We start from the raw sequence: 26,388 nt of genomic DNA, 5'->3' as shown, positions 1-26,388 counted from the left end.
AGGGGCGCCGGTCCCGGGTGGACACGGACGCCAAAGGGGGCCGGTGCTGGGTGGGCGCCGGTGCTGGTCCCGGATGGGTCCCTGTCCCGGGTGGGTGTTGGGGGGGTGCCGGTGCCGGTTTTGTGCGGTTCCAGGTCGCGGGTGGGTGCCGGTGCGGGTCCCGGTGGGTGGGCGGGGCAGGGCCGTGGCGGGGGGGGGCGTGGCCCGGGGGGCGTTCCCGGCTCCGCCCCTGCGGAGGGCGGGGCGAGCGCGAGACCCCTTCCCCCGCCACGTGACGGCGGCGGCGGCTGCCGACGGGGTCCCGCGGCGCCGCCGTCACGTGAGGCGGGCGGGCGGGCGGCGCCCGCAGCGGCTTCAGGCGCGCGCGCGCGGCCGGCGCCCCGCCCCGGCTCCCCCAACCCCCCCCCCCCCTTCCCCGTCCCCGCGCGCCCCTCCCCCGCGCGGCGCCCGGCCCCGCCCCTGCGCGCGGCGCGGCTCCGGAAATGGTCGTGCTGCGCTGCGCTGCGGCTGCGTCGGGCCGCGCGCGCTGAAGGAGACTGAAGGTAACGGGCGGGGGCGGGGCGGGCGCGCGCCGCGGGGGGGGGGGGGCGGGCGGGGGAGGGGGGGGGGGGGAGGGGGTACCGGTACCGGGCCTCGCGCCGCCCTCCCGGGCCTCGCGCCGCCGGGCCCCGCCGCCACCGCCACCACGTGGGCGCCGCCCCGCCGCCGGCCGCCCCCTCCCTTCCCTCCCCGGCCCCGCTCCCGCCCGGCCCGGCCCGGCCCGGCCCGGCCCCGCCGCCCCGGGGGTCCCGCGCGGCGCCGCTCCGCCCCCACGTGCCGGCCGGTGCGTCCCGCCGCTGCCGCGCACGTGCTCCCGCCGCCGCGCCCGCCTAGGCCCGCCGCCGCCGCCGCCGCACGTGGTGCGTGCCCCGCCGCCCCCGCCCCGCCGCGCCCGCCGGTGCCGGTGCGGTGGCGGGCCATGGCGGCGGCCGGCAGTGACACGTGTCCTTGGCAGAGGCCGCCGCCGCCGCGGGGGGGAGCGGGGCCGCCGGATGCCGCACCGGGCCCCGCGCCGCGCCCCGGCCTCCTGCCGCCAAGATGGTGCCGGCGCCTCGAGCCTGCCTGCCGCCCCGGCACCGAGCCGCCCGTCGCCGCCCGCGGGCGAGGCCGGGCTCGGGCCTGACGGGGCCGGCTGCTCCCGGCCCGGCGCCGCGGCCTGCCCCGGCCCCCCCGCATTGTGTGTCCCCCCCCGCGGCGGCCCGGCCCTGCCCGCCGGTGCCCAGCTCGGCCGCGGCCTGGCTGCCCCAGGACCCCCGCCCCGCCCGCGGGCCCAGTGCAGGCCGCGGCCTCTCCCGGCGTGGGGAGCGGGGGGGGTAGCGGCGGTTCCCCTTCTTGCCCCCCCGGGACGGGACGTGCCCGGCCGCGGGCACTGGGGGGGGGGGGTCAGCGCGGTCCGTGCGGCCCCCCTCCCCCGCGGGGCCCGGCTGATCTCTCTCCCCTCCTCCTCTCGCAGTCAGTCGGATGAACGGTCTCTGCAGGCCCGCTCAGCCGGCCCAGGTTTTTCCCGCGGGGGGGTGAGTATCCTGCTCGCTCCTGGTCGTACCGGCGGGGGGGGCCGGCTCTGCCCGCACCGCGGCTGTCCCCCGGCGTCCCCGTCCCCCGCGTGACACCCCCTAGCCCCTCTTTTTCGGGGTGACCGGTGCCAAGGCTGAGCTAAGGTGGCCCAGGGCCCGTGCCCCGGGGCTGGTCAGGCCGGGCCGTCAGCGCTGGGTGAGCAGGAGGCCGGGGGGGGCACCGGGGGGTGCAGCCCAGACCCCTCCCCTCCGAACCCCCAGCAGGACCCGTCCCCACTGGGGTTGTGGCTGTGTGTGACCGCCGTGGTGGGTCTGTGGGACCCTCCCCCGTGCCAGGCTACAGCCCGGGGGGGGGGGTGGGTGTCAGGGCACCCTGGGGGTGCCGGTGTGGCCCGGGGGTGGTGGGATGTGGGTTCCCGGGGGCACCGCGGGTGTCCCTCACCGGGTGCGGGGACCCCCCTGGGGAGCGGGGTGGGGGGCACCGCCTCTCCTTCCTTCCCCGGCGGCCTTTGCACTGGGGCGGGGAGCGCAGCACCGGCTGCCAAGTCCCTCCCGGGACAGCTGGAGGGTGCCCGGGTGCCGGTGGCGGCGGGGGGCTGCGTGGTCCCCCCTGGGCAGGGCACCGGGCGGGAGCGTCGGTGGCGCGAGGGGATGCGGGAGCTGCTCCCTGCCCTCCCCGGTAGGCGTTTGCGGCGTGCGCCGGGGACCCGGCAGCACCGGCAGGAACAGGTTTGGCCAGCCGGGGGAAGCGCTTAGTAGGTCAGCCGGGGTGGAGCTGGGCACGGCTGACGCCGGGGTGCCGCTGGCCCACCCAGCCCCCCGGAGCCGGTGGTGGCCTGGGTGCTGTCAGCAGGTCACAGGCACCGGTGTGGGGCTCACCGTGGGGAGGGGTCAGTCCTGACGGTGGGCATGGCTGGGTTTGGGGCACAATGGGAGGCTTTGGGTGGCCTGGCAGTGCCCCAGGAGGAGTGGCTGGGGGTCTGTGCCCTGGCGTGACGCCATCCGGCGGGTGTCTGGCTTTACGCTGAGGGGCTGGAGATGCCCTCTTATTGGGGTTGACGTGGAAGGGAGACAGGTGCTCCCGGGGTGCTGCCCGCCTCCGTCTTACACCCGCTGTCCCTGTCCCCGCAGATAGCGAGGGGATCCTTATGCACAACCCCATGAAATGAACAAAGCTCCACAGCCCACAGGAGGAGCCCCGACAGCCCCGCACCCTGCCCCTTCTCCCGGACTGCCGCAGGTAACCGGGCCCTTCAGGGTGGGGGGGACCCAGCTTTGCCCCCTTCCCCAGTTTGTGCCGGGGGCGGCGGTGCCATCTCCTTCCCTCCCTGCCTCCCCCCAGCCGACGTTCCCACCCGGTCAGACGGCACCTGTGGTTTTTAACCCGGCACCGACCTCACAAATGAATACGCCTTCTCAGCCGCGCCAGGTAAGGGCTGTGCCCTGGGTTGGAGGGGGCAACGGAGGGGATCCAGCAGATTTCTGCCTCCTGGCACCCACTGCCACGGTGCCCAGGGGTGTGAGGTGCCCTGCAGGGAGCATGCCTGCCATCCGGACCACGACCGGGGACCTCCCGGCCCTGGGGTGGGGGATCAGACGCCTCCGGCCAGGGATACCCACCAAGTGACTGCTCTTCTCTCCTTCCTCCCCTGCCCCAAACCTCCCTCTCCTCCTCTCTCAGTTTCCAGCAGGGCCTCGGGCTATTCACCAGCAGGTACTAACCCGCTTCCCCCTCCCCGCATGCCGAGCACCCTGCCCCGACACTGCACAGGAGCACCCACCCTTGGTGTGAAAGGGCCGGGGAGCACCTGGGACCCCAGAGCTGGGGGACGGGCTGGTCTGGGGGGAGCTGGGGACACCCGCTCCACTTTGGGGGGGTTTCCCCTGCAGTGTCTCCACGATTTCCTCCTTGCATGAAGCCTGCAGCATGTGGCTGTGCCTGTGCTAACCCTGGCCCAGGCTGCTGCTTCTGCCCGTGCCCTTCCTCATCCTCCTCTTCCTCTTCCTCCCCACTTTGTGGGTGTCTCCCAAGGCCCTGTGGTGCTGTACAGGGCTCTGGGCCTCCATCAGCCCTCTTGTGAGGAGCTGCTGGGGACAGATCTGGTGACGTCCTTGGCTGTGCTGGCTGGGAGTCCCTCAAACCTTTCCCTGCCCCTCGGCGGGTCCCTACAGGGGACCCTGGTGGATTTGGGATGTGGGCACTGGGCAAAGAGCTCCCCAGCCTCCTGTCCCCTCCTCTGCCAGCCGCCCTGCATCCAAGCCCTGTCCCAATGCGGGTAACTCCTCTCTCTCTCTTTCCCCTTTTCCCTTCGTACGCGTGCCCTTGCTAACAGGGAGGATTCAGGTCTCTTCAGGTAATGCTTTCTCCTTGCCCCAGGGTGGGGTGCGAGCGCGGACCCTTCCTTGCCCACTCGCTGCTGGGCTCGAGCTGCTGCCCCTGGGGATGCTCTTGCCCGGCAAAGAGCCGGGTTGGGATGAAGGGCACGGGCTGGGGAAGAAATATCAGTCTCTGCATGCCCTGGGCTATCCAGCTCCAGCGCAGCTCGGCCATGGCAGGACTACAGGTCCCAGCATTCAGTGCGAGTGCCGGGAACCAGTGTGGAGCACGTCGGGACCCGCCGCCGCCGAGCTGCGTGCGGCTGTGGCCGGCTCCGGGCGCTGGAGCTACCGGCCCCGCTCGGGCTGGGAGGGGGCTGTGCCGGGCATGAGCTGGGTCGGGTGGACCCAGGCGGCCCCGCAGGTGCGTGGGGACAGGACGATGCTGGGGGGGGTCAGCTCAGGTGAGGTGGGGGGGGCTGCATCCCCGCAGAGTTGGGGGGTGGGTGTCTCCCCTCTCGCCATGCCCAAACTGACTTTTTGGGATGATGCGTGCTGCCAGGCTGCTCCCCCCAGAGTGGGGTGGGAGGGAGAGTCCCGCCCTGGGTGCGGGGGTGCCGGATGGGGGTGCTGGTGCTCCGGCCTGACGCCGTGCCCCGTCTCTCCCCAAGCATTTCTACCAGAACAGGGCGCAGCCTCCCGCCAACGCGTCCCGCGTGCAGAGTAACACGACGGCCCGGCCTGGCCCCCCTGCCCATGTGTATCCTGCCGCTTCCCAGGTGATGATGATACCCTCCCAGATATCCTACACACCTTCCCAAGGAGCATATTACATTCCCGGACAGGTGAGGGCCGTGCCCCGGGCTCCGCGGGAGGGGGCTGGGGTGGGCACCGGTGGGGAGTGTTGCCTGGGGCTGGAGCCCAGGTCTGTTTTGGGGGGGTGGGAGGGGTTCCCCAGGCTCTTGGAGCACCCACTGATCCGAGCAGGGTGTTGCCTGGCTCTATAGAGAGGCGTCAGGCAGCACCGGTCCCCTCCCCAGCAGCCCACCGAGGACCACGGGGCCCGTTTTGCCTGTGTCCTGCTCCCTGCCCTGGCGCCCAGCTGGTCCGCAGTCAGGTTTGGGGGGATGTCAGTGGTTTGGGGGGGACGTCTGTGCCCTGAAGTTGAGGTAGCTGACCTTTCTTCTTCTCCCCCATTTCAGGGTCGCTCCACGTACGTCGTCCCGACCCAACAGTACCCGGTCCAGCCCAGTGCCCCTGGTTTTTACCCTGGAGCCAGCCCCACAGAGTTCGGGACTTACGGTACAGACCAGGGGGTGTCTCTGCTCCTCCAGCCCCAGCACTCCCCCCATTTTTTTTCTTTCCTGACTCTGGCCTCTCTGCAACACCCCCGACCCCCCTGTGCTCAGGAGCCGAGCACAGACCCCTCTGCCAGCTCACTTTGCCGTCTCTGCGACTCCATGACTGGCTGTTTTGGGGTGCAGGGGGTGTTGCCCGTCTCCCAGCAGCACTGAGGGCTGCGCATCATGTCCCACCGGTCCATCCACCCCCGCCCTTTTCCAAATCGGGACCATTTAATGTTTAACTCTCCTGGCAGAGGGCCGGGGCAGACTTTATCCCCTGCTCCCCCTCACTCGCTGCCGAGCAGTTTAGTGCTTGCTGACACCCCCCCTAGCTCCCAGCTCCCCGGGGAGCTGAGCCCGGCGTGCCGGGGCTGCTCCATGCCTGCCCTCTCTCGGCGCTGGGGAGCGGCGGTGGTGGCAGCCCCCCCTTCTCTCCCCCGCTCGCATGTGGCCACCCGGGCTGTGACTATATTTAGGCTTGGTCGGTCCCGGGAGGCCCGGCAGACACAGAAATGTGAGCCGAGGCCTCTGTCCCGGCCCCAGCGCGGCAGCAAAGCGTAACCGGGGCGGAGATGGGCTTCTCCTGAGCCAGGTACGTGCCCGTCTGCCCTCCCTCTTGTCCCGGGGCCTGGCTGGCCCCTCAGCAGACGGAGGTCGCCCCTGGCAGCGGCTGGCTTCCGCGCTTGGGACAGGGCATGGCCGCCCCTTCGTGCCTGGCACTGGGGCATCCCCTGGGTGTCCCCGTGGTGTCTGGGGATGGCTTTGCCCCCTGGCCCCGCTTTGGGGCTGACACGGTTCCCAGTGGTGCTGACAGCAGCGTGCCCCTTGCCCAAAGGACTGGGTGGGTGGCCTGGCATGGCGTGTGCCCCTCGGCGGGCGAGATGGGACAGCCCTTCTGGTCCTGGGGGGGGGCAGCTCGGGGTCTCCCTTCTCCACCCCACGCCTGGCCCGTCCTGGGGTGCGAGGCCTGTCCAGTGCACCTGCACCCCCTCGGCAGAGGAGGGGTCCCCTGGCTCTGGGACAGGGCGGTCACCAGAGCACCGTGGGCGAGTTCCAGGCTCAGCACAGCCGGGAAGGCGCTGGAGCTGGAGGGGCAGGGGTCCGGCCATGCCCGTTGCCCCTGTGCCCACATCCCTGTTGCGCTGCCCTGGGGGTGATGCTCGCGGGTGCCCGGGGAGGAGCAGTGTGCCGCTTGGGGGCTGTGCCAGCCCTGGCTGGGGTCCAGCCCTGCCTCCAGCCCCCGCCGTGGCTCCCTCCCCTGGGCTGGGGCTGTGTGGGGCACCCCAGCCCCTCGGCCTGGGTGTGAATGGAGGGTGCGGATGGGGCTGCCTGGTGCCGCCCTTGGGCTGGTGCCGGCCCCGGGGAGATAAGGGTGCTGGCAGGAAGGTGGCCGTGCTGGGACGCCTGTGGAGCCAGGACACCCGTAGCCGGCATGGCCGTCAGTGGCGTGGGGCCGGTGGGCACGGCGGGCGCCCGCGGGGCCCGGCTGGGCGTGGGGGCGGCGCGGGGACGCTCTGCTTCACGGGGAAGGAATTCGGTCAGGCCTGTCGGGCAGGTTGGGACGATCCGGGACAGATGCGATGGGGGTTTGCCGCAGAGCGGCCACGAGCTCCCCAGGCTCCTGACAGACCCCTGTGTTTGGGGGACCAGGGGGTCCCCAGGATGGTTTGGCCGGTCTGACGCTCTCTCCTCTCCTCCAGCGGGTGCTTATTACCCGGCGCAGGGGGTGCAGCAGTTCCCGGCGGGGGTCCCCACCGCCCAGGTCATTGTGAGCCAGCAGCCGCCGATCCCCCCAAAACGAGAGCGCAAGACGGTAAGGAGCCGCCCGCCGCCGGCCGCGGGGGGGGGCTCGCAGGCAGGAGGGGGTGGGTGCCAGCCCCGGGGCGCGGGACGGGACGTGGTGCAGGGCAATGGAAGGGGGCGGCGCGGGGCTGTGCCCCCCCGGGCTGGGGGGGCCGAGCGAGGGGAGCGGGGTGCGCGGCGGGTGCTGGCGACCTTGGCCGTCCCGGCGGGCGGCGTTGTGCTGAGTCACGGCTCCCGGGGGGGTGGGGGTGCCGCGGCTGCCAACTGCTGTCTGCTCCCGGAGATGCCGGTGCTCGGAGGCCTCCAATGGGGCCTATTTATAGCGGGGAGCCGGGCGGCTGCCGGCATGGCCCCGCGCCGGGGGTGCTGCCAGGCAGGGGGTGCTGGCATGTCCTCAGCAGAAGGGCCTTGGTGCCCCTTGGGCTCTGCTCTTGCTGCCCTGGGAGCGGGTCAGGTTTGGGGGTGGGTGAACAAGACCCCTGGCTGCACTGTGTCCCCACCGGAGTCCTGGACCCACGCGTGTCCCCCGTTCCCCCCCCAGCAGGGTGCCCTGTGGCTCCTGCACCCACAACAGCTCGGGGCCAGCGATGCTGCAGACGTGCGGGGTGGCACAGAGCTCGCCGCCAGGGCTTTCGTGTGCCGAGGCTGGTCCCCTGTGCTGTCCCCGAGGCAGGGGGGCGTCCCTGCAGCCCCTGTGCCAGTGCCGTGGTGCCTTGGGATCCTCCGACCCCTCAAGATGGGCACTGGCCTGGGGACATGGCGCTGGCTCCAGCTGCCTGGCTCGATGGCTTGCAAGGCTCGCCCTGCCCCGTGCTGTCCCTGCCCGCCGGGCATCATGACAAGACGGTGTCTGTGGGGTACTGTGCCCCATGGGGATGGGAGGTGTCACCCACCGGTCCCCGAGCTGTGCGTGGCCAGGGTGGGCACAGCGCTGAATGAGCCTCTCCCCTTGGAGAAGTGGGTGTCCCGGGGGTGTCGGGCCCAGGGAAGGGGGGTGGCCCCTGTGCTGTGTCCTCCACCCCACTGACAGCTTCCCCCTTTCTGCCCTCACCCCCGGACAGATCCGGATACGAGACCCCAACCAAGGTGGCAAAGACATCACTGAAGAAATCATGTCCGGAGCAAGGACCTCATCCACCCCCACCCCTCCGCAGGTAAGGGCACTCCCCAACGGGGGCAGCGCGGTGTGCATGGGGCCCTGCTGATCTCCCTCTTTGTCCCCCCCAGGCTGGAAGCGGTTTGGAGCCCCAGGCCAATGGAGAGACCCCCCATGTAGCAGTTATTGTCCGGCCAGGTAAGTGCCCGTGCTGAGGGTGGCTGTGCCAGCCAGCATGGCTGCTGCTGGGCTCCTTGATGGCACTGTGGGATGTGAGGTGCCAGCCTGGCCGTTCCTCAGTTCCCCTGGGGATTGTGGGTCAAACGCGTTCCCCACTGGTGTCCCCATGGTGTGTCCAGGAGAGTTTGTGGGGGCTGTCTGCTCACCCAGCTGTCCCCTGGGCACTGGAGGACCCCCCATGGTCCCTGTCACTCGTTTGTGATGTGGGTTGGCACATCTGTCCCTATCCATCCTGTAGATGGAGGGATCGGGGCCGGGGGGGGAAGCGGGGTGAGCCGGAGGATCAGAGAGCCCCCCCCACCCTTTAACGCCTCCTCTCTTGCAGATGATCGCCCAAAGCCCGCGCTGGTGGTGAGCAAGCCCGTCTCCCTGGAGCCCAGCAAGTCTGCGTCCCCGTCGCCTCCCCCTCCCCTCATCCCCGAGGTGGAGCCCGTGGTGCTCTCGGCCATGACGCTGGTGCCAATGGAGCCCCCCGTGGACGCGGACACTAAAGCGGAGCTGGGCGAGGCGCCGCCCGACCCACACAAGACGTTTAGCGCCATCACTACAGTGCCAGGGCCTGTGGAGCCCCTTGTGCCCGCGCCCGACATGGACACAGTGGCCGCGGAAGAGGAGGTTGCCATTCCCCTCGCGGAGCCCACCCCGCAGGCGCCTGTGCCCCCCGAGGTACCGCCGGTGCCCGTTGTTCCCCTGATGCCAGCCGTGCCCCCGGTGCCGGCCGCGCCGTCGCCGCCGCCCGTCGTACAGCAGGCCCCCGAAGCGCCCGCCAAACCCGCCTCCCCCAGCCCCCCGCCACCCCGGGAAGAGCCCTGCCCCGAGCCCACGGCTGAGCCCGCCACTGAGGCCAACGGTGTCCTAGAGGAGGTGTCCGAGCCGGTCCCTGAGGTGCCTGTGTGCCAGCCGGTGTCGGTGCCTGCGCCAGTGCCCGTGCCCGCGCCCGCCCTGGACTCCCCCATCGCCCAGCCTGAAGAGCTGCCCCTGCCCAACGGGGTGGAAGGCACTGGCAAAGCGGAGCCGAGCGAGGAGCAGCCCGAGTCGGACGTCAGCCCCATCTCGGAGCCTGAGGAGCCAGCCCAGCCTGGCACCCCTGCCTCCCCCCCGGCGGAGGAGGAGGAGGAGGAGAGCGAAGGCCCCGGCGAGGCCCAGGAGCGGAGCTCAAGCCCGACCCCTGCCCCTTCGCAGACCTCGGAGGCGACCGCGCAAGGTTGGGGATGCTGGGCTGGGGCGTGGGGGGCTGTGGGGGGGGTCACCCGGGTGTGGGGCTAGGCTTGGGGTACAGGGAAGGTATCGGAGAGGGGCATGGGGTTAGGTCACCTGGGGTGTGTGAGTTTGGGGTGCTGGGGGGGGACAAGGCGCCTGTGGGTGGCAAGGTGGGGGGAGATGTCTGGGGAGCGCATCCGTATGCAGGAGCATGGGCTGGGTGTAGAGGGGGTGTCTGTGTGGGTGCCCTGGGGAATGGGGTGCCCCGAGGAAAGTGCGTTTGATGCAATGCCTTATTCCGGGGGTGTCGGGTGGTGTATCGGGGCTGTATCTGAGGGCTGTCCCCAGCTGTGCGGGGGCACCGGGGGGTGCAGCGGGAGGAGGGGTGGCAGGAGGGGAGATGTGGGGCACCTTGCGCAGGGGTATGCCAGTACAGAGGGGTGCCCGGGGACGTGAGGTGCCCTGGGGATGTGCTGGGGTGAAGATGTGTGGTTTTTTGTTGTTTTTTAAGCACCCTGGGCAGGCGTGTGGGGTTCCGTAGGGATACTGAGGGAGCGTGGGGGAGATGGGCACACAGGACACGTCCATGCGGAGCACCCTCTGCAGGGATGCAAGGGGGCTGTAGGAGGGCGACCTGCTTCTTGGGACCTCTTCTGTGTGGGGTGGTGCATAAGGGTGCCGGGGTGGGGGGCGTACGGAGACAGGTGTGTACGGGGGTGTCCTCGTCAGGGCTGCCCTGCAGAGGGGTGCGGGTGTCTGCAGGGGTCCCCTGAGGCTGCGCTAGGGAAGGGGTGTGGATGGGGTGCTTTGGAGAGGCACGTTGGTGAATCGGGGTGCAGCGGCTGGATGGGGAGAGGTGTGAGGTGCGTCTGTGGGGTGCGTTCTGGGGTGCACACTCAGGGAGTGGCGTGCTTAATGGGCTGTGTGTAGGATCCACAGGGCTGCAGGTGCCCGGGTGGGCACACGGCGTGTTTGGGGACAGGGCTGTGCTGGGGTGGCAGGACCATGTCCCCATGGCTCCCCACGGCCCCGTCCTGAAGCTCGTCTGGTGTTAACTGGGGCCTCACTGGTGACACTGGAGCTGGTGTCAGGGTAGCAGGGGACTGGGAGGGTCCCTGTCCTTCACCTCCCTGCCTCTCCTCCCAGTCGCCATGTCGGTGCCAAAGAAGAAGCGAAAGATGAAGGAGCTGAACAAGAAGGAGGCAGTAGGCGATTTGCTGGATGCCTTTAAAGAGGTGAGTGTCCCAGCAGCGTCCGGGCGTCACCCTGTGTCCTGCCTCCTTCTGTGATGAACTTTGCTTTGTGCCATCGTGTCTGGGCCACTGAAGCTCCGTGATGGTAATGAGGATCTGAGGGGGGGCAGACGCCGGGGTGTGGGGTGGAGGGGGCAGGACCAGGCTCGTGGGGTGACTGCTGTCCCCGTCCCTCCCGATGCAGTCTCAGATCAGTGACAGTGCCTCGGAGGTGGAGAACAAGCCCCCTGCGTCCACCCCTGCCCGCGAAGCGGAGGATGTGGCCCCCGCCCGTCCACAGGAAGAGTCGGAGGAGACGTGGGAGGAGAAGGAGGACAAGCTGGCCCCGGAGAAGGGCAAGGCTGCCGACCAGAAGTACCGCTACAAGGAAGGTGAGCTCTGCCTTGGCCCAGGTCTCTGCTGGGAGCCACCACCTCTCGGCCCAGCCTTGGGGATGGTCGGGGTGGCACAGTCCAGCTGTCTTAAACCTCACGCTCTCCTCCCATCTTGTTCCCAAGCCTGGCACAAGGTGGGTGACAGAAGCCCCAGCAGGAGGGTCCTAGCGGGAGGCAGGGAGCTGGTGGCTTGAGGCTTTCTGCCTAAGCAAGCAGCATTGTGCTTGTGCCGTACTAGGCTGGGGCAGCTCTGTGGTTCTCTGTCTCCCACCTCGCTGGTCCCCGGGTGGGCCTGGACCTGCCGCAGCTCGGGGGGGAGGTACAGGACAGGCTACATCAGGGTCTCCCTCTTGCCCCCCACTGCAGAGCAATGGAAACCACTGAACCCCGAGGAGAAGAAGCGATACGACAGGGAGTTCCTGCTGGGCTTCCAGTTCATCTTTGCCAGCATGCAGAAACCCGAGGGGCTGCCCCAGATCACGGATGTGGTGCTGGACAAGGTCGGTGCGGCCCTGGGAATTGGGGGTATGTGGGTGGTGCCCGGGTGGGGGTCCGGCTCCTCTTTGTGCCTTGTCAAGGCAGGGCAGGGACTTGCCTGCTGTGCTCGGGGTCCTGTTGCAGCATCTGCAACGAGCCTTGAGCCTGGAGTTGGTGGGGGGGAGCACCTGTGGGGCCTTCTTTCCAGTTCCTTGTCCCGGCGCTGAGGCTGGGGGATGGATCCGTCCCGCTCCTCTGCCCCCGGGCATCCTCAGCCGTGTGTACCTTCGCAGGCCAACAAGACCCCGCTGCGGGCGCTCGACCCCATCCGCCTCAGCGGCATGAACTGCAGCCCTGACTTCACCCCCTCCTTCGCCAATCTTGGCCGGCCCGTCATGGGCAACCGGGGCCTGGTGAGTGTCTCCTCGCTTCACCCGCGCCGTCCCCCTCCGCCTTTCCGTGATGATCAAGCCTTCGAGCCGCTGTGTCTGGGCCACTGATGTCCATGATGGAACTGAGGATCTGAGCGGGCGGATGGGGACAAGCCGGCAGCCGGCCCGGTTGGTCCCAGGGCAAAGAGCTGAGTTTCTTCTCCCCATGTCAGCCCTCAGGGTTGGGTCCCCGCCGCTCCCAGCAGAGCCAGAGGAAGGAGCCACGAAAAATCATTGCCACTGTGTCCCTCAATGAGGATGTCAAGCTGAACAAGGCCGAGAAGGCCTGGAAACCCAGCAGCAAGCGTGCCTCTGAGGAGGAGGATCCTGAGAACATCAAGACGCAGGTGGGAGTTGGGGCAGACGGGCGATGGGAGGGCCGGCGGGGGGACATGCCCGGCTCTTGCTGATTCTGTTGTCCTCGCAGGAACTGCTCCGCCGTGTCCGCAGCATCCTCAACAAGCTGACGCCCCAGATGTTCCAGCAGCTGATGAAGCAAGTGATGGAGTTATCCATCGACACGGAGGAGCGGCTCAAGGGTGTCATTGACCTCGTCTTCGAGAAGGCCATCTCGGAGCCAAACTTCTCTGTTGCCTATGCTAACATGTGCCGTTGCCTTATGGGGGTGAGCACGAGCTGGGGGGCTCTCCTGCCGAGCTGGCAGGGCTTTGTTCGGGGGCCTCAGTTGAGCTTGGCAGGGTCCAGACCCTTCAACGTGGGGTGGGGAAACTGGGGTGCGTGGATGGAGGACCAAGTCCAGAGTCTTAGCAGGGCATCACAAGGGTGTGGGGTGGCTTTTCCCTGGTTTGAGCAGTGCCTGGGCATTAGCTGGCCAGCTTTTGGGGAATACGTGACTCATGCTCCTTGCCTGGGTTGTACCTCTCCCTGCAGCTCAAAGTGCCCACAACAGACAAGCCCACGGTGACTGTGAACTTCCGCAAGCTGCTGCTCAACCGCTGCCAGAAGGAGTTTGAGAAGGACAAGGACGATGACGAGATCTTTGAGAAGCGGCAGAAGGAGATGGACGATGCCAGTGCTGTGAGTTGGGCTGGGAGGCTGTGGCTGAGGGCTGGCACGGGTGTCCTCGGGGTGGCCCTGGGCTCTGAGCTGCCCTGCTGTGCCCTCCCTGCAGCCCGAGGAGAAGGCGCGCATGAAGGACGAGCTGGAGGAGGCGCGGGACAAGGCCCGCCGGCGATCCCTAGGCAACATCAAGTTCATTGGAGAGCTCTTCAAACTGAAGATGTTGACGGAGGCCATCATGCACGACTGCGTGGTGAAGCTGCTCAAAAACCACGATGAGGAGTCTCTTGAGTGCCTTTGCCGCCTGCTTACCACCATTGGCAAGGACTTGGACTTTGAGAAGGCCAAGGTACTCCTTGCCCTCCCCTGCTCTGCCCTGCCCTTGCCTTTGGGAGGGATGTGACCATGACTCTGTCCCTCTATAGCCCAGGATGGACCAGTACTTTAATCAGATGGAGAAGATCATCAAAGAGAAGAAGACATCATCCCGAATCCGTTTCATGCTTCAGGATGTGATTGATCTCAGACGGGTAAGGCGCGTGGCCTGCCATTGCCTGGGGACTGTCCTCTGTCCCCTGCTTGGTCCCGTGGACCTGCTGGCTTGCGTCCTCCAAGTGCCAGCAGTCCATGTGTCCCCGGGAGGGGAGAGGTGGGTGTGTTAAGTTGTGGCCAGCCCCAGAGACACCATGCTAGCCCGCAGCCCTTGGTCAGCATGGTAGCAGTAGTGGGCACACAGTAACCGGCAGCCGTTTAATGCAGGGGGGCTCCAGAAACTGAGCCCTTTTGTGCCAAAAGCTGCCACAGCACATGGGGAGCTGCGATGGCTGAGGCAGGAGAGCAGCCTGCGGCTTTGACTGTGGGGTGGCTGGGAAGGGGGAATGTCTGCCTGCATCCTCCAGCCAGCTCAGCACCCTCTTCCCTCCTTCCCTGCCCTCTGCAGAATAGCTGGGTGCCGCGGCGAGGAGACCAAGGCCCCAAAACCATCGACCAGATCCACAAGGAAGCAGAGATGGAGGAGCATCGGGAACATATCAAAGTGCAGCAGCTCATGTCGAAGGACAAGAGGAGAGGACCCCCTGGGCCATCCTCCAGCGGTGAGTGCCTGGGCTCGGGGGCACCAGAGGCTGCTGGGGGGGTGGGTTGCTCCTGCTGGGGTACCGCGCGAGGCCAGGCTGTGCCTTACATCTGTCCCCCTTGTCCCAGGTGGGCGTGGAAGCCTGGTGGCAGACGATGGCTGGAACACAGTGCCCATCAGCAAGGGCAACCGACCCATTGACACCAGCCGGCTAACGAAGATCACCAAGGTGAGGCCGGGGGTGCAGTGTGGGCAGCCGAGCCGGCTGTCTGGCCCGGATCCCGCCTTGCTGTGGGGTTCAGAGCTGACTCTGTCTCTCCCCCTGCAGCCTGGATCCATCGACTCCAACAACCAGCTCTTTGCGCCAGGCGGGCGGCTGAGCTGGGGCAAAGGCAGCAGCGGAGGGTCTGGTGCGAAGCCTGCAGATTCAGGTGGGCAGCGTGGGGCTGGCTGGGTGCTGTGGGAGGGGGGATCCTTCCCCTGGTGGTTCCTGTGCCGGGGAGGTGCTGAACTCTGAGATTCCCCTCTTTTCACGCCCAGCATCTGATTCAGGGCGACCAGCCACGAGCACCTTGAACCGCTTCTCAGCGCTCCAGCAGTCGACCCCTGCCGAGGGCTCAGAGTCCCGGCGCGTGGTGCAGAGGTGAGGGGCCAGCCCGGCCTTGGCATGTTGGTCTGCAGCCCAGGGAGGAACCCCCCAAACGGGGTGGTGGTCACTCAATACATAGGTGAATGTGTGGCATCTGGGCTGGAATAATTCCTTGTGGCAAGATGGGGGCTTGTTGGGGTCAGGGGTGAGTCCTTGTGGCAAAGAAGGCTGATCCCGCCCTGGGCTTCCTCCCTGCTGTTTGGCACTTGGGGGACCACACCTGGGTGCTGGGTCTGGTCTGGGGGTCTCGGGACCAGAGAGGCATTGGTGGGCTGGAGGGAGTCCTGTGGAGGCTGGAGCACGAGGTCCCTGAGGAGAGGTGGAGTGGGGTTTATTCAGGAGAGAGGAAAACAAAGGGGGATCTCACCATGGTCTGTGGCAGGGGGAAGGTGTGGGCAGGATGGCGCCGGGCTCTGCAAAGCTGTGTCAAAGGCAAAGGGCATGAGTTGTAACGGGAGAAACAGAAAAGCGTTTTCCCCTGAGGGTGGTCAGGTGCTAGAAGAGGCCCTGGAAAGGGCTGGGAATGGAGTGGGACAGCTTTGCCTCACAAAGCTCTGCAGTCTGGGGGTAGGGAGGGTGGCAACTGGCTCTTCACACTGTGTCTGTCCTCCTCCCACCAGGAGCAGCTCCAGCCGCGACAGGTTAGAGAAGGCTGGGGATAGAGGGGACCGGGAGTCGCGTTCGGAGAAGGGCAGCGACCGCCTGGAGCGTCCCGACCGGGGGGAGCGGGCAGACAGGAACAGGTCTGCCCTCACCAAGAGGAGCTTCAGCAAAGAGACGGAGGACAGGAGCCGAGAACGGGAGAAGCAGGGCGGCCCCGAGGCCGTGCGCAAGGCTGCTAGCATGACGGAGGAACGGGACAGGAGCCGGGAGACCGGTGAGCTGGGGAGGAGCAGTGTCCTGGGGGTCTGGCTGCAGCCTGGGGCTCTGCCTGATCCTCGCTCTCTCCTCGCAGTTAAGCAAGAGCCAGCACCTCCTGCAGCATCCCCCAAGCCCGCGCTGTCAGAAGAGGAGCTGGAGAAGAAATCCAAGGCGATCATAGAGGAATACTTGCACATCAATGACATGAAGGTGGGAGCAGGGGGGGTGCCAGGCACCGTGTGGGCCCTGTAACGTGCCATCCGCTCCCCTGGGCGGTAGGACTGTTGGGCAGGGTGCCCGCGGTGCCTAGATGAGGAAGGGGGAAGCCAGGGCTCGCTGTGGGGCAGCACTGACCCCACTTTTTCCCCCGCAGGAGGCCCTGCAGTGCGTGCAGGAGCTGGGCAGCCCCTCCTCGCTCTACATCTTCGTGCAGAATGGCATCGAGTCCACGCTGGAGAGGAGCACCATCTCCCGCGAGCACATGGGTGTCCTGCTGTGCCAGCTGGTGAAGGCGGGCACGCTCTCCAAGGAGCAGTACTACAAAGGGTGAGGGGCCGGGGCAGCCTGGCCGCAAGCTGGTATTTGCTTGGCTTTGAATTCGGCCCTGCCTTGAGCAGGGCTCATCACTGAGACCTCCCGAGGTCCCTCCCAGCTGGGGGCACAGGGGCTGCTGGATCCCAACGGCCCCCCCTCTGCCCTGCAGGCTGCGGGAGATCCTGGAGGTCGCAGAAGACATGGAGATCGACATCCCGCACATCTGGCTGTACCTGGCCGAGCTCATCACCCCCATGCTGCAAGAGGAAGGCATCCCCATGGAGGAGCTGTTCAGGTGAGGGCTGTGCCCCTCCACGGGGGTCCCAGGGGGGGTCTCCTGGGGGCAGGTAGCTCAACCAGGTCTCTGGTGCCCTGCAGGGAGATAACGAAGCCCCTGGTGCCCATTGGGAAGGCCACTACGCTGCTGGTCGAGGTGCTGGGCTTGTTGTGCAAGGGCATGGTAAGTGTGTGGGGCTCGTGTAGCTGCTGGCCACTGCCCTGGGGACTGGTGGCCTACTCGCAGGGGGGGGAGGTTGGCATGCGGGGATTGAACCGCTCTGCCACCAGAGGGCATGGCAGGGGGCATCCCTTGCCATGTCTGACTCAGGGGGGTGGCATGGCCAAGCCTCAGTGTCCCCCTCCCTGGAGATGGAGGGTGTGGGGTGCTGATGCCATCTGTGTCCTGCAGAGCCAGAAGACCGCGGGCAAGCTGTGGCGGGACGGAGGCCTGAGCTGGAAGGAATTCCTGCCCGAGGACCAGGATGTCAATAAATTTGTCACAGAGCAGGTGGGAGCTCAGGGGTGGTGAGCGGCAGAGACGGGCCGTGGGGGGAGCCTGGGGGCTCCTGCTGCCGGGAGCATCCCCTGTGCTGCCCTTAACGGCCCGTCCCTGCCCGCTCCCCCAGAAATTGGAGTACACGATGGGGGACAGCTCGGACACGCCGAGCCGCAAGGAGCTGACCTCGGAGGAACTGTGCAAGCAAATAGACAAACTGCTGAAGGAGAACCCCAACAACCAAAGAATATACGACTGGATCGAGGTGAGGGTGTGGGCGCAGCGGCTCTGGGGGGGCTCCCTCCTGGCTCCCTCCCCACCTCACAGCCCCTCTACCCTCCCTCCTCCAGGCTAACCTGAGCGAGCAGCAGGTCTCATCCAACACGTTTATCAGGGCCCTGATGACGTCCGTGTGCCACTCAGCCATCGTTTGTGAGTACCGGGGTGAGGTGGGGGGGTTCCCGCTGCCCACGCCGGCCCCCTCTCACACCCCGTCTCCCGCAGTTGAGAACCCCTACCGCGTGGACGCCCTGGTCATCCGCAACCAAGCCAAGCTGCTCCAGAAGTACCTGCGGGACGAGCAGAAGGAGCTCCAGGCGCTCTACGCCCTGCAAGCCTTGGTGGTGAAGTTGGACCAGCCTCCCAGTGAGTGTCGCGGGGACGGGTGGGCTGGCGGGAGGGGTGGCAGGCGCGTCCCCCACCCTGGCAGGGTGGCTGGTGGCTGGGGAATGGCAGGGCCCCCCTTTGTCCCCTCCCCAGACCTGCTGCGGATGTTCTTTGACGCCCTTTACGACGAGGACGTCATCAAGGAGGAGGCTTTCTACAAGTGGGAGTCCAGCAAGGACCCGGCGGAGCAGCAGGGCAAAGGGGTGGCTCTCAAATCGGTGACGGCCTTTTTCACCTGGCTCCGGGAAGCCGAGGATGAGTCGGACAACAACTGAGCAGCCGTGAGGAGGAGGAGGAGGAGGAGGAGGAGGAAGGCGGGGAGAGAGCGGGGCACCCTGGGGAGCGACTCCATCCCCTCCCACCCCTGGCCCCCCTGGACTTGCTGACGCCGGGGGCCGAGGGGACCCGCTGTGCCCCCCCTGCAGCCCCCCTCTCTCGTTCCAGTTCTCCTCCTCTCCCTCCTCCCCCCGTCCCGGTTCTGTTTGCGAGGCCTGTACTGGTTTGTCACCATGATAATAAACGGATGCTGACGGAGGCGGCTGTCGCGGTGGGTCCCCTCGGGGCCCCTCTCCCCCCGCCCAGCGCAGCCACAGCGGGTCTCTGGGAGCCGGGCAGAGCACCCCCGGACTCGTGTCATGGGGAGGGGGGACGGGATGGGGACGTGTCTCTCCCCTCCTCTCCCCCCTCCTCTTCCTCCTCTCCACTTCTTGCTGAAATATAGAGAGATTATATATATATAAACTTATTAAATTTGGTTTGGGGACAGGAGCGTGATTTCTCCCCCTCCCCTGTCCTCTCTCTATTCCTCCACCACTGCCTGGAACCCCCCTATATGGTTTTTTATTTTAAATATAAATCATTCCCCCCAGCTCCTGCTGTGACACCTGGGGAGGGTGCCGGGGAGGAGGGGGGGTGACCCCTTCTCTCTGGGCCAGGCTGAGTTCCCTCCTTCCCCCCCAAAGCCCCCATCCTCCTCCCAAACGTTTAAGGCCACAATTGGGCAAGCGACGGGGCGGCCCCCCCATCCGCGTCCCCTGTATTTATAGAGCGCCGGATGTGACGAGCCGCACGTGTAATTATTAAAACAAGGATTCAATTACTGGTCACGTGAATTTGTAAATAATTTTTTTTTTTTTGCTTTTTTTTTTTTCTTTATGGAGTATTTAATTGAAGATTTAAAGGCATCTTTTCACCTTAAAACTGGAAATAAAAGAACATTGCTAAATAATGCCCCGTGTGCCGCTGTTGCCACCCCCCCGTCCCATGTCCCTTGCGCCTGGGCTGGCGTGGGGCTGCAGCCTGGAGCCCAGGCAGGGGCCAGCCTCCCCTGGCACCCCCAGGCCAAGGTAGGTACCCCCACCCCGGGGCTGGGAGGGGGGCAAGGGGGTCAGATGTGCCTGGAGCCGGGTCCCCTGGGCCCCCCATCGCCAGCTCTGCCTGGCACAGGGTGTGCTGGGATGGAGCAGGGCCCAGCCCCCAGCCTGGCTGCGGAGCAGAGCTCCACCGTCCCCAAGTGTCGCCTTTTCCTGCGGGCACAGAAGCGGTGGGACCGGTGTGGGCTGCTTGGGGTCTGCCTCGGGGCGGGAGAGCGGAGCTGGGCTCCCCCCCGACCTTCTGTCTTGGGGGGACCCTTGTCTTGCAGATGGGATGGAGATGGAGCAAGCCCAGGCTGGCCCCGGCGCTGCTGGGGGGGCCCTGTGGGGGTGTCCCTTCTGGGGCCTGAGGCGAGGGTGGGCCGCCCCCCACTCCCGGGCCTGGGCCGGTGTTTGGTGTGTGGCTGCCTCTTGCTGAGTCACCCTGGCCGTGGCCCAGAGGGTACGGAATAATTAACCAGAGGCTGTTCCCCAGATTAGAGGCTGATCCGTCTGAGCTGCAGCCCTGGCACTGCTCGTGCTGGGAAGCGGTTGGCAGGGAAAGGCTGGCAGGGCCTGGGGAGGGGGGGGGTACTGGGCCAGGGCCTCCCCCTGAGTGAAGAGGGAGGCCCTTGGGCTGCTCCGGTGCCCTTCTTTCCGAGGGGGAGGGTGGCACCCGGGCAGTGCCCTCCTGTGCCGGGGGAGCGGTGCCGCGGCGTTAATTGCCATCAGTAGGTTTCAGAACGAACAGAGGCCTTTGGCTGCAGGGTGACCCCTCAGCCCGTGTCTCCCCGGGGGGGTCGCTGTGGCGCTGTCAGAGGTGACGTCCTCGCCTTGTGCCCCCCTGCCCCAAACCCGGCTCCAGCCGGGCGCGACCCCCAGCTCCCCCCCCCCCCCCCGGCCTGTGTGCTCCCCCCGGCACCACCAGCCCCTGGGGATGGGGGGGGACAGACGCCCCCTTCCGCGGGCGGGCCCGGGGCTGGGGGGGCCGCGTGGCCGGAGGGTCCCGTCCCCTGTCCCCCCCCGGGGCTCGCGCGGGGGGGCCGGGCGGGGCGGCGCTGTCCGCGGTGCTGGCACCGGCGCTCTCCGCGGTCCCGGCCTTCCTCCTCCTCCTCAGCCCCCTCCTCTTCCTCCGTCCGCCCTCCTCCCCCCAGCGCCCCCCTCCTCTTCCTCCATCCCCCTCTTCCTCTTCCTTCAGCCCCCCTCTTCCTCCATCCTCCCCGGCTGCCTTCATCCCCCTTCTCCTCTCGCTCATCGTCTCCCCTTCCTCCCGGCCTCCCTCTCCCCAGTCCTCCCCTCCCTCCCTCTTCCCCAGCCTTCATCCTCCTCTTCCCCAGCCTTCATCCTCCTCTTCCCCAGCCTTCATCCTCCTCTTCCCCAGCCTTCCTCGCGCCCTTCCTCCTCCTCCTCCTCCTCCCTCCGTCTCCTCACCCTCCTCCCCTTCCTCCCCGTCTCCCTTCCCCCTCCCTCCTCCCCCTCTCCCTCCTCTTCCTCCCCCAGCAGTGACGTCTCTGGACGTGCCGCTCCCCGGCCCGGCGCAGCCACCGCTCGGGGCTCCCGCACCGCGGCCCGGCCCGGCCCGGCCCGGCCCGCCAGGACCCTGCGGGGGGGGCGCGGGCGCTGCCCGGGGCCGCCCATGCGGCCGGGGGGCGATGCGGGCGGCGCGGAGCCGGCGGTAGTGCCCGCACCGGGGCCCCCCCGGGAGCATGGGCTGCATCGGCTCCAAAACCACCATCGGTGGGTGAGCGGCACCGGGCTGGGACCGGGGGCGGGGAGGGGGGGGAGCGGCATTTGGGGCCCGTGGGGGGGTCGGAGAGGGTGTAGGGGGACTGGGGGTGTGGGGTGTAGGGGGGATGCGGAGGCTGTGGGGAGGCTGCTGTGGGGGGGCGGAGGTGATGGGAAGCGGGTGTTGGGGGCTACAGGCGCTGGGGGATATGGGAAGGTGGGGGCCGGGGGCTGCTATGGGGGGTCTGGGGCATGGGGGGACGGTGTATGGGGTGGTTTATGGGGATTGGGAGGCTACAGGGGGCTGGGGGATATGGGGAGGGGGGCACAGAGGATTAGGGTGCCTAAGGCTGGGGGGGGTACAGGGAGATTGAGGGCTCTGGGGGAATCGGGTACCTATTGGGGGGTGGGGGCTGTAGGCGGATAGGGGCTTGGGGCCTGGGGCGCTGCTCTGGGGCAGCTGGGGGGCCGGGGGAGACACGGGGGGTGAGGCTGTGTAGGGGTTGGGGGTGCTGGGGGCTGGGAAGGGGGGGTGGGACTGGGGTGCTGGTCAGAGGCCTGGGCGGGTGGGGGGTGCTATGAGGGGGAGGGAGGGGTTTGGGGGGCTATTGGAGGGGCTGTGGGGGGTGGCAGGGGTGTGCTGAGGGGTGGTGGGTGCCACAGGGGTGCTGCGGGGGTGCCGCAGATGTCCTGGGGGGGCTGCAGGAGGGATGGGGGCGATGGGGGCTGTGGCCGTGATCCGAGGGTGTTCCGGGGGCTGGGACGGTGCCGGGGGTGTCGCAGACACGCCGGGGGGGCCCTGGGGGTGCTGTTGCCAGGGGGACAGGGACGATGACGCTGGGCCATCACCACGGGGCGCCCCTGCCCGCAGCCGGGGGTGGGGGCGATGCCATCGGCAGTTTCTCCAGGAGCCAGGGGCTAATCCCAGAGGGGGGCTGGGGGGAGCACTGACTGGCCCCCCCACTTCCCACCTCAGGGTGGGTTTACGTCAGCGGGGGCCACCTTGGTGCAGGGGAGGCTCCTCGGGCACATCCTGCCCTGGCCCCTCGGGGCTGGCTTGGCCTGGGGGCCACCGTGACAGGGGACCCTCCCCGGCCCCGGTGCTTGGGAGTCAGTGCCCGAGGGGCTGGGGACCCACCCGTTTGGGGTGCGGGTGCCAGGAGTCGGGCTGCTGGCGGGGGGGGGAGGACGGGTGTTTTTGTTGCCCCCATCCCTTCTTGCTCCTTCCCCTCCTGCCCCAGAGATGGGGGATTGGAGAGGGGGATTTTGGCGATGGTGGCGGAGCGCCAGCCCCCCGCAGCACGGCCCAGGGCTGCCTCCTCCCGCCCGGCCCAGTCCGTCCCCCCCGGCCTGGCCCGGCTGCCCCCAACCCCGCCGAAAGAGCTGCCAAGCCGGGACGGGCGCCCGGTCCCCGCTGCCAGGCTGTGCCCGTGCGTTACCGCTGACACAGGGGGAAGAGTTGCCCGGGCGTGAGTCACTTGTGCCGCAGCACCCGCCTGCTCCGGAGCACCCCTGCAATGAGTTGTGTTCGGTCTCAGACGGGGCAAGAAGCCGCTCCCCCGGGGCTGATGGGGGATGGAGGTGGCTGATGCCCCCCCGCTCCCCGGCTCTTCTCGCAGTGGCCGTGGACACGACGCTGTGCGTGGAGTGGAAGGAGGTGAAAGTGCTGTCGCCGCTGAGCGCCGCCCGCCCGCTGCCCCGCCTGGCGCGCCAGGCCTCCTTCGACAGCCAGGACTTCCTCCAGGTACTGCCGACCCAGCCGAGCCCGGCCTGGCTGCCGGTGCCCCATGGTGGAACGCCCCTCCTGGCCGCGGCCGTGGGCACGGTGGGCTCCGCCGCCCGCTGCCCGCCCGGGCCTGCCAGCCCGCAGTGGCTCCGGGGCTGCTCTGACGTCAGCCGCGAGCCGGGCTGTATCCTGGGAGAAATCAGTCCACGGTGCCTCGTTGCCATGGCAATGCGATTTGTTGCGCGCCTCCAAATCCCGCATCGCTTCCCCTGTGGCCACGGGCTCGGGGCCCGGCGTGGCCAGGACGGGCAACGGGGACGCAGAGCGGGGCGTTGCGGCACGGCAGGTGCTGCCAAGGAGCGGGCGCTGGGGAACGCGGCGGCGGTGGCCTTGCACACGCGTGTGTGTGTCTGCGTGTGTGCGCACAGGCTGGGGGGACGCTCAGGGCACCGACTAGCTCCGGGCGTGCACGCGCCTCTGTGTGTGTGTGCAAACACGCGTGTGTGTGCGCGATACATGCGCACGAGGCATGAGCACACGTGTGCGTGCAGGGAGTTTGCGTGTGCGCACGGCAAGGAGGGCCCTGTCGGCGGTGCGTGGATGGATGTGTGAGTGTGAGAGCGTGCGCGCGTGCGTGCAGCCAGTGCACGTGTGTGTCCGCGGTCGGTGTGTGAGTGTCTGCGTGTGCATACACGTGGTTACGTGAGCGGGTGCGTGCAGGCGTGTGTGCACCGGGCACGTCTGCGTGTGCACGTGTGTGCATGCACACGTACGAGTGCGAGTGTGCACAGTGCGTGTGCACGTGGCAGCAGCCTGCAGGTGTGCGTGTACCCACTGCCCTGCGTGCGGCGGCTGCGACCACCCCCCTGCACACACGTGCGTGTGCCTGTAACACACGTGTGCGCAGACACCCCGGGCCCTGCCGGGAGGCACCAAGTGGGGCCGAGCCCCCTCCCGGGGCAGGGGGGTGGTGGCAGGGGGGGCGGGCAGGGTGGCCAGGGGCTGTAACCCCCTATCCCCCCCGCAGGTCAATGTTGAGGACACTGTCGAGATGCTGCCCAAGTCGCGGCGCGCGCTGACCATCCAGGAGATCGCCGCCCTGGCCCGCTCCTCGCTGCACGGTAGCTGCCTGGGGTGTGGGGGTGCCCGGGGGGGCGGCCGGGGAACGGGGCCGGGGGTGTGTGTATGTCTCCTCCAGGCGAGGGGGATAGGGCTCTTGGGGTCTGGGGGGGCTCCCTGGGGTCACCAAGGGTACCATCGGGGTCCCCGGTGGCACCCAAGAGGAGGGTCCCAAGGGCTGGGGGTGAGAGACGCTGGGTGCTGGGGGGCCATGGGCTCTGCTGAGGGCACTGGGGGCGTCTGGGGGGTGCTGACGCGGGGGCACATCCTGCAGGCATCTCGCAGGTGGTGAAGGAGCACGTGACGAAGCCGACGGCCATGGCGCAGGGCCGCGTCGCCCACCTCATCGAGTGGAAGGGCTGGTGCAAGCCGGTGGAGCCGCCCACCGCCCTGGAGAGCGCCTTCAGCTCCTACTGCCACCTGAGCGAGGGCGAGCAGGAGGCACGCTTCGCCGCCGGTGGGCACCGCGCTGGGCACGGCCGGCAGAACGCTCCCCCGCCGCGGCCAAGGACAGGGGCAGCGGGGAGGGTTGTCCCCATCCCTCCTTCCATCCTTCCTTCCATCCATCCGTCCCCTCCATCCTTCCATCCATCGCCCCTTCCATCTATCCCTCCATCTATCCATCCTTCTTCCATCCCTCCCTCCCTGGTGCCACAAGCACCATGGGCACGGAGCTGCCGGGGCGGGGGGATTTTGGGGGCAGCCCGCGGTGCGTGTGTGACGGGTGCCTGTCCCGTGCCAGGCGTGGCGGAGCAGTTTGCCATCGCCGAGGCCAAGCTGCGAGCCTGGTCCTCGGTGGACGGGGACGACTCCAACGACGAGTCCTACGACGAGGACTTCATGCCCTCCACGGAGAGCTCCCAGCCCACCGGTGAGTGCCGCGGGGGCCGGGTGTCTGCTGGGTGGGCAAGGTGTCCCGCTGCCGGTGTCGGTGTCCCGGTGTCGGTGTCCCGCTGCTGGTGCCAAGGGCTGAAGGAGCGGGGTGCCCGATGCCCGGCCACATTCCCCAGCCTGGCCACCCCCTCACGGGGCAGTGCCCCTGCGCGGCCCCACGGCATCGCTGCACGCTCCGCGGTGCCAGGGCATATTTTTTCTTTTGCCCTTTGGTAGCCACCACTGCCAGGCACGTGGCCATTTGGAGGCAAATGGGGCACGGTGCCCGGCGCGGGGCTGCTCCTGTCCGGCGGGGCGGGGGGCTGGCGGCAGCCCCCTGTGCTGACCCCGGGCACGCTGTTTCCCCGCAGAGCTGCCCGTCGCGGCCCCCCCCGGCGCGCTGCTGCGGGACCTGCTGCAGGGCCACCTGTGCCAGCTGGGCGCGCGGCACGGCTCCTGCGAGCCCGAGAGCGACTCCTCGCACACCCTCTCCCCCGAGACCCTCTGCTCCAGCCTCTGCAGCCTGGAGATGGTGTCCCCCTCCGAACTCACTGCCAAACTGCTGGGCTCCCTGGGGGGCGAGGACCTGCTGCTGCCCAAGCTGGCCCCCCCTGCCAGCCAAAGTGCCTTGCGGGGCCTGGCACGGCTCCGGTGCCAGGACTCCCTCTACTCCGTGTCCTACGCCGACGCCTGCCTCTCGCCCGCCGAGGACGAGGTGGTGCTGAGCAAGGACTTCCCGCTCCGACGGAAAGTCTCCGACGTCGCGTCCTCCGGGGTGGCATCGCTGGAGGAGGAGGAGGAGGCCGAAGAGCCCTGATGCCCCCCCCCGCCGGGGTGCCCTGCCTCTCCTGGTGGGGGTCCAGCCCCCCCCGCCGCCGTCCCCCGGCCGGACCCTGCGCTGGGCGAGGGGACGGGCCCTGACGCTGCTCCCCGGGCGCGGGGGGGGCTCAGGGGGACACCGCAGCCCCCCCGCGGGCAGCGTGCCCCCGCCGTGCCCTGGCCCTGCTTGGCCACATCGTTGCCCTCCTGGATTTTTGCATGAGAGCGGGGAAGGGGCGCGGGGAAGGGCTTGGGGGGGGTCCGACCCCCCCACCCTGACGCCCAGATGTGGCCCCCGAGACTGACGGGACCGAATCAGTGGGGCTGGTTGTTCGCATGTTCCCCCCCCCAAACCGCCCCGGGCTCCCCTTTCAGGCACGGGTTCCCCCCCCCGTTGGCATGACCGAACCCCTCGCGAGCCCCCGCCCGGCACCCCCGGCTCGGGGCGGCGGGGGGGTCTGGGGAGCGGGGGGGCTTTTTCCCCTCTCCCCCCAGCCAGCTTTTATCGGACCGAGTTTTATACTGTGAACTGCTGCCTCGGGGCACGGGGCCGGTGTGGGGGCCGGGGGGGGCCGGGGGGTGTCGGAAGTGCCGCCGTGCGGGGGCTTTCTATATTTTTGTATGCGCGTGGGGCCGGCACGGAGAGACAGCGGGGCCAGGGGGAGCTCCCAGGCTGGGGGTTTGGGCCACCAGCCACAGCACCCCCGAGCCAGCCCTGCGGCGGGGGGCTCAGCCCAGCCAGGGGCCCCCCCCGTCTGTCGTGGGGCTACGCAGGGTGGAGCGACGGGGGGGGGTCCCGGGACCGCGGTCCCCATCCCTGGGTCACTCGCCCCTAGCAGGGAACCAAGTGCCTACACGAAGGGCGACCAGCACCCCTGTCCTGGCTGGGGGGGCCACCCTGGCTGGGGGCCCCCTGGGGCCGCGCCGGGGGGTCCAGGCATGCCGTTTGGGGGAGGAATGCCAGTTTTTGCCAACGCTTGCCCCCCCGCCCCTTCCCGCATGGCACGTGTTCTTGTGGGGCCGCTTGCCCGCTGCATGCTGCTCCTCGCCCAGCCCTGCACCACCCCCCCCCGACTCCCACGCACCCCCCCAGCACCCCCCATCAGCC

At 68.5% G+C, this 26,388-nt stretch overlaps 2 protein-coding genes and 2 non-coding genes across 14 annotated transcripts; all 4 read left to right on the top strand.

The window, feature by feature from the left end:
- Window positions 1-412: 412 nt before the first annotated feature.
- On the top strand, window positions 413-18,772 carry EIF4G1 (eukaryotic translation initiation factor 4 gamma 1). Of its 11 annotated transcripts, XM_063337857.1 has the most exons (35): window positions 438-542; window positions 1,493-1,553; window positions 2,685-2,793; window positions 2,896-2,982; window positions 3,235-3,267; window positions 3,887-3,907; window positions 4,541-4,714; window positions 5,072-5,171; window positions 6,913-7,025; window positions 8,077-8,169; window positions 8,243-8,309; window positions 8,677-9,555; window positions 10,698-10,786; window positions 10,989-11,175; window positions 11,545-11,678; window positions 11,931-12,068; window positions 12,260-12,433; window positions 12,514-12,711; window positions 12,978-13,124; window positions 13,219-13,455; window positions 13,532-13,636; window positions 14,047-14,200; window positions 14,310-14,410; window positions 14,510-14,612; window positions 14,722-14,824; window positions 15,451-15,707; window positions 15,786-15,901; window positions 16,065-16,237; window positions 16,395-16,520; window positions 16,604-16,685; window positions 16,914-17,012; window positions 17,131-17,265; window positions 17,351-17,432; window positions 17,505-17,645; window positions 17,760-18,772. In XM_063337857.1, exons 3-35 carry the CDS (start codon window positions 2,719-2,721, stop codon window positions 17,939-17,941), a joined length of 4,905 nt encoding a protein of 1,634 aa, XP_063193927.1. In that variant the 5' UTR covers window positions 438-542; window positions 1,493-1,553; window positions 2,685-2,718; the 3' UTR covers window positions 17,942-18,772. The 11 variants fall into 11 exon arrangements, with proteins under 11 accessions (XP_063193928.1, XP_063193931.1, XP_063193927.1 ...); XM_063337858.1 differs by lacking the exon at window positions 1,493-1,553 and having other exon boundaries at window positions 413-542; XM_063337859.1 differs by lacking the exons at window positions 3,235-3,267; window positions 3,887-3,907.
- LOC134518062 (small nucleolar RNA SNORD66) lies at window positions 10,832-10,908 on the top strand. Its single transcript, XR_010071856.1, has one exon. It is a non-coding gene; the product is annotated as a small nucleolar RNA SNORD66 (small nucleolar RNA).
- On the top strand, window positions 12,110-12,185 carry LOC134518063 (small nucleolar RNA SNORD66). Its single transcript, XR_010071857.1, has one exon. It is a non-coding gene; the product is annotated as a small nucleolar RNA SNORD66 (small nucleolar RNA).
- Window positions 18,773-20,223: 1,451 nt separating the features above from the next.
- On the top strand, window positions 20,224-26,381 carry FAM131A (family with sequence similarity 131 member A). Its single transcript, XM_063337882.1, is given in 7 exon segments — window positions 20,224-20,710; window positions 20,712-20,755; window positions 22,363-22,487; window positions 23,497-23,590; window positions 23,863-24,045; window positions 24,331-24,459; window positions 24,833-26,381. Coding segments are annotated over 7 exon segments (1,077 nt in total). The 5' UTR covers window positions 20,224-20,654; the 3' UTR covers window positions 25,279-26,381.
- The last annotated feature ends 7 nt before the right edge of the window (window positions 26,382-26,388 follow it).

Source organism: Chroicocephalus ridibundus, chromosome 6, assembly GCF_963924245.1.
Source record: "Chroicocephalus ridibundus chromosome 6, bChrRid1.1, whole genome shotgun sequence".
NCBI classification, from domain to species: domain Eukaryota; kingdom Metazoa; phylum Chordata; class Aves; order Charadriiformes; family Laridae; genus Chroicocephalus; species Chroicocephalus ridibundus.
Note: the sequence above shows the minus strand (reverse complement) of the source record. Positions and strands in the feature narration are given on the sequence as shown.

What these genes read in the sequence shown, in the direction of transcription:
- EIF4G1 (XM_063337858.1), top strand. Translation starts at nt 2,719, where the DNA reads ATGAACAAAGCTCCACAGCCCACAGGAGGAGCCCCGACAGCCCCGCAC. An exon ending in CTTCTCCCGGACTGCCGCAG is followed by an intron (nt 2,794 to 2,895) that starts GTAACCGGGCCC and finishes GCCTCCCCCCAG; the next exon opens with CCGACGTTCCCACCCGGTCA. An exon ending in GAATATACGACTGGATCGAG is followed by an intron (nt 17,266 to 17,350) that starts GTGAGGGTGTGG and finishes TCCCTCCTCCAG; the next exon opens with GCTAACCTGAGCGAGCAGCA.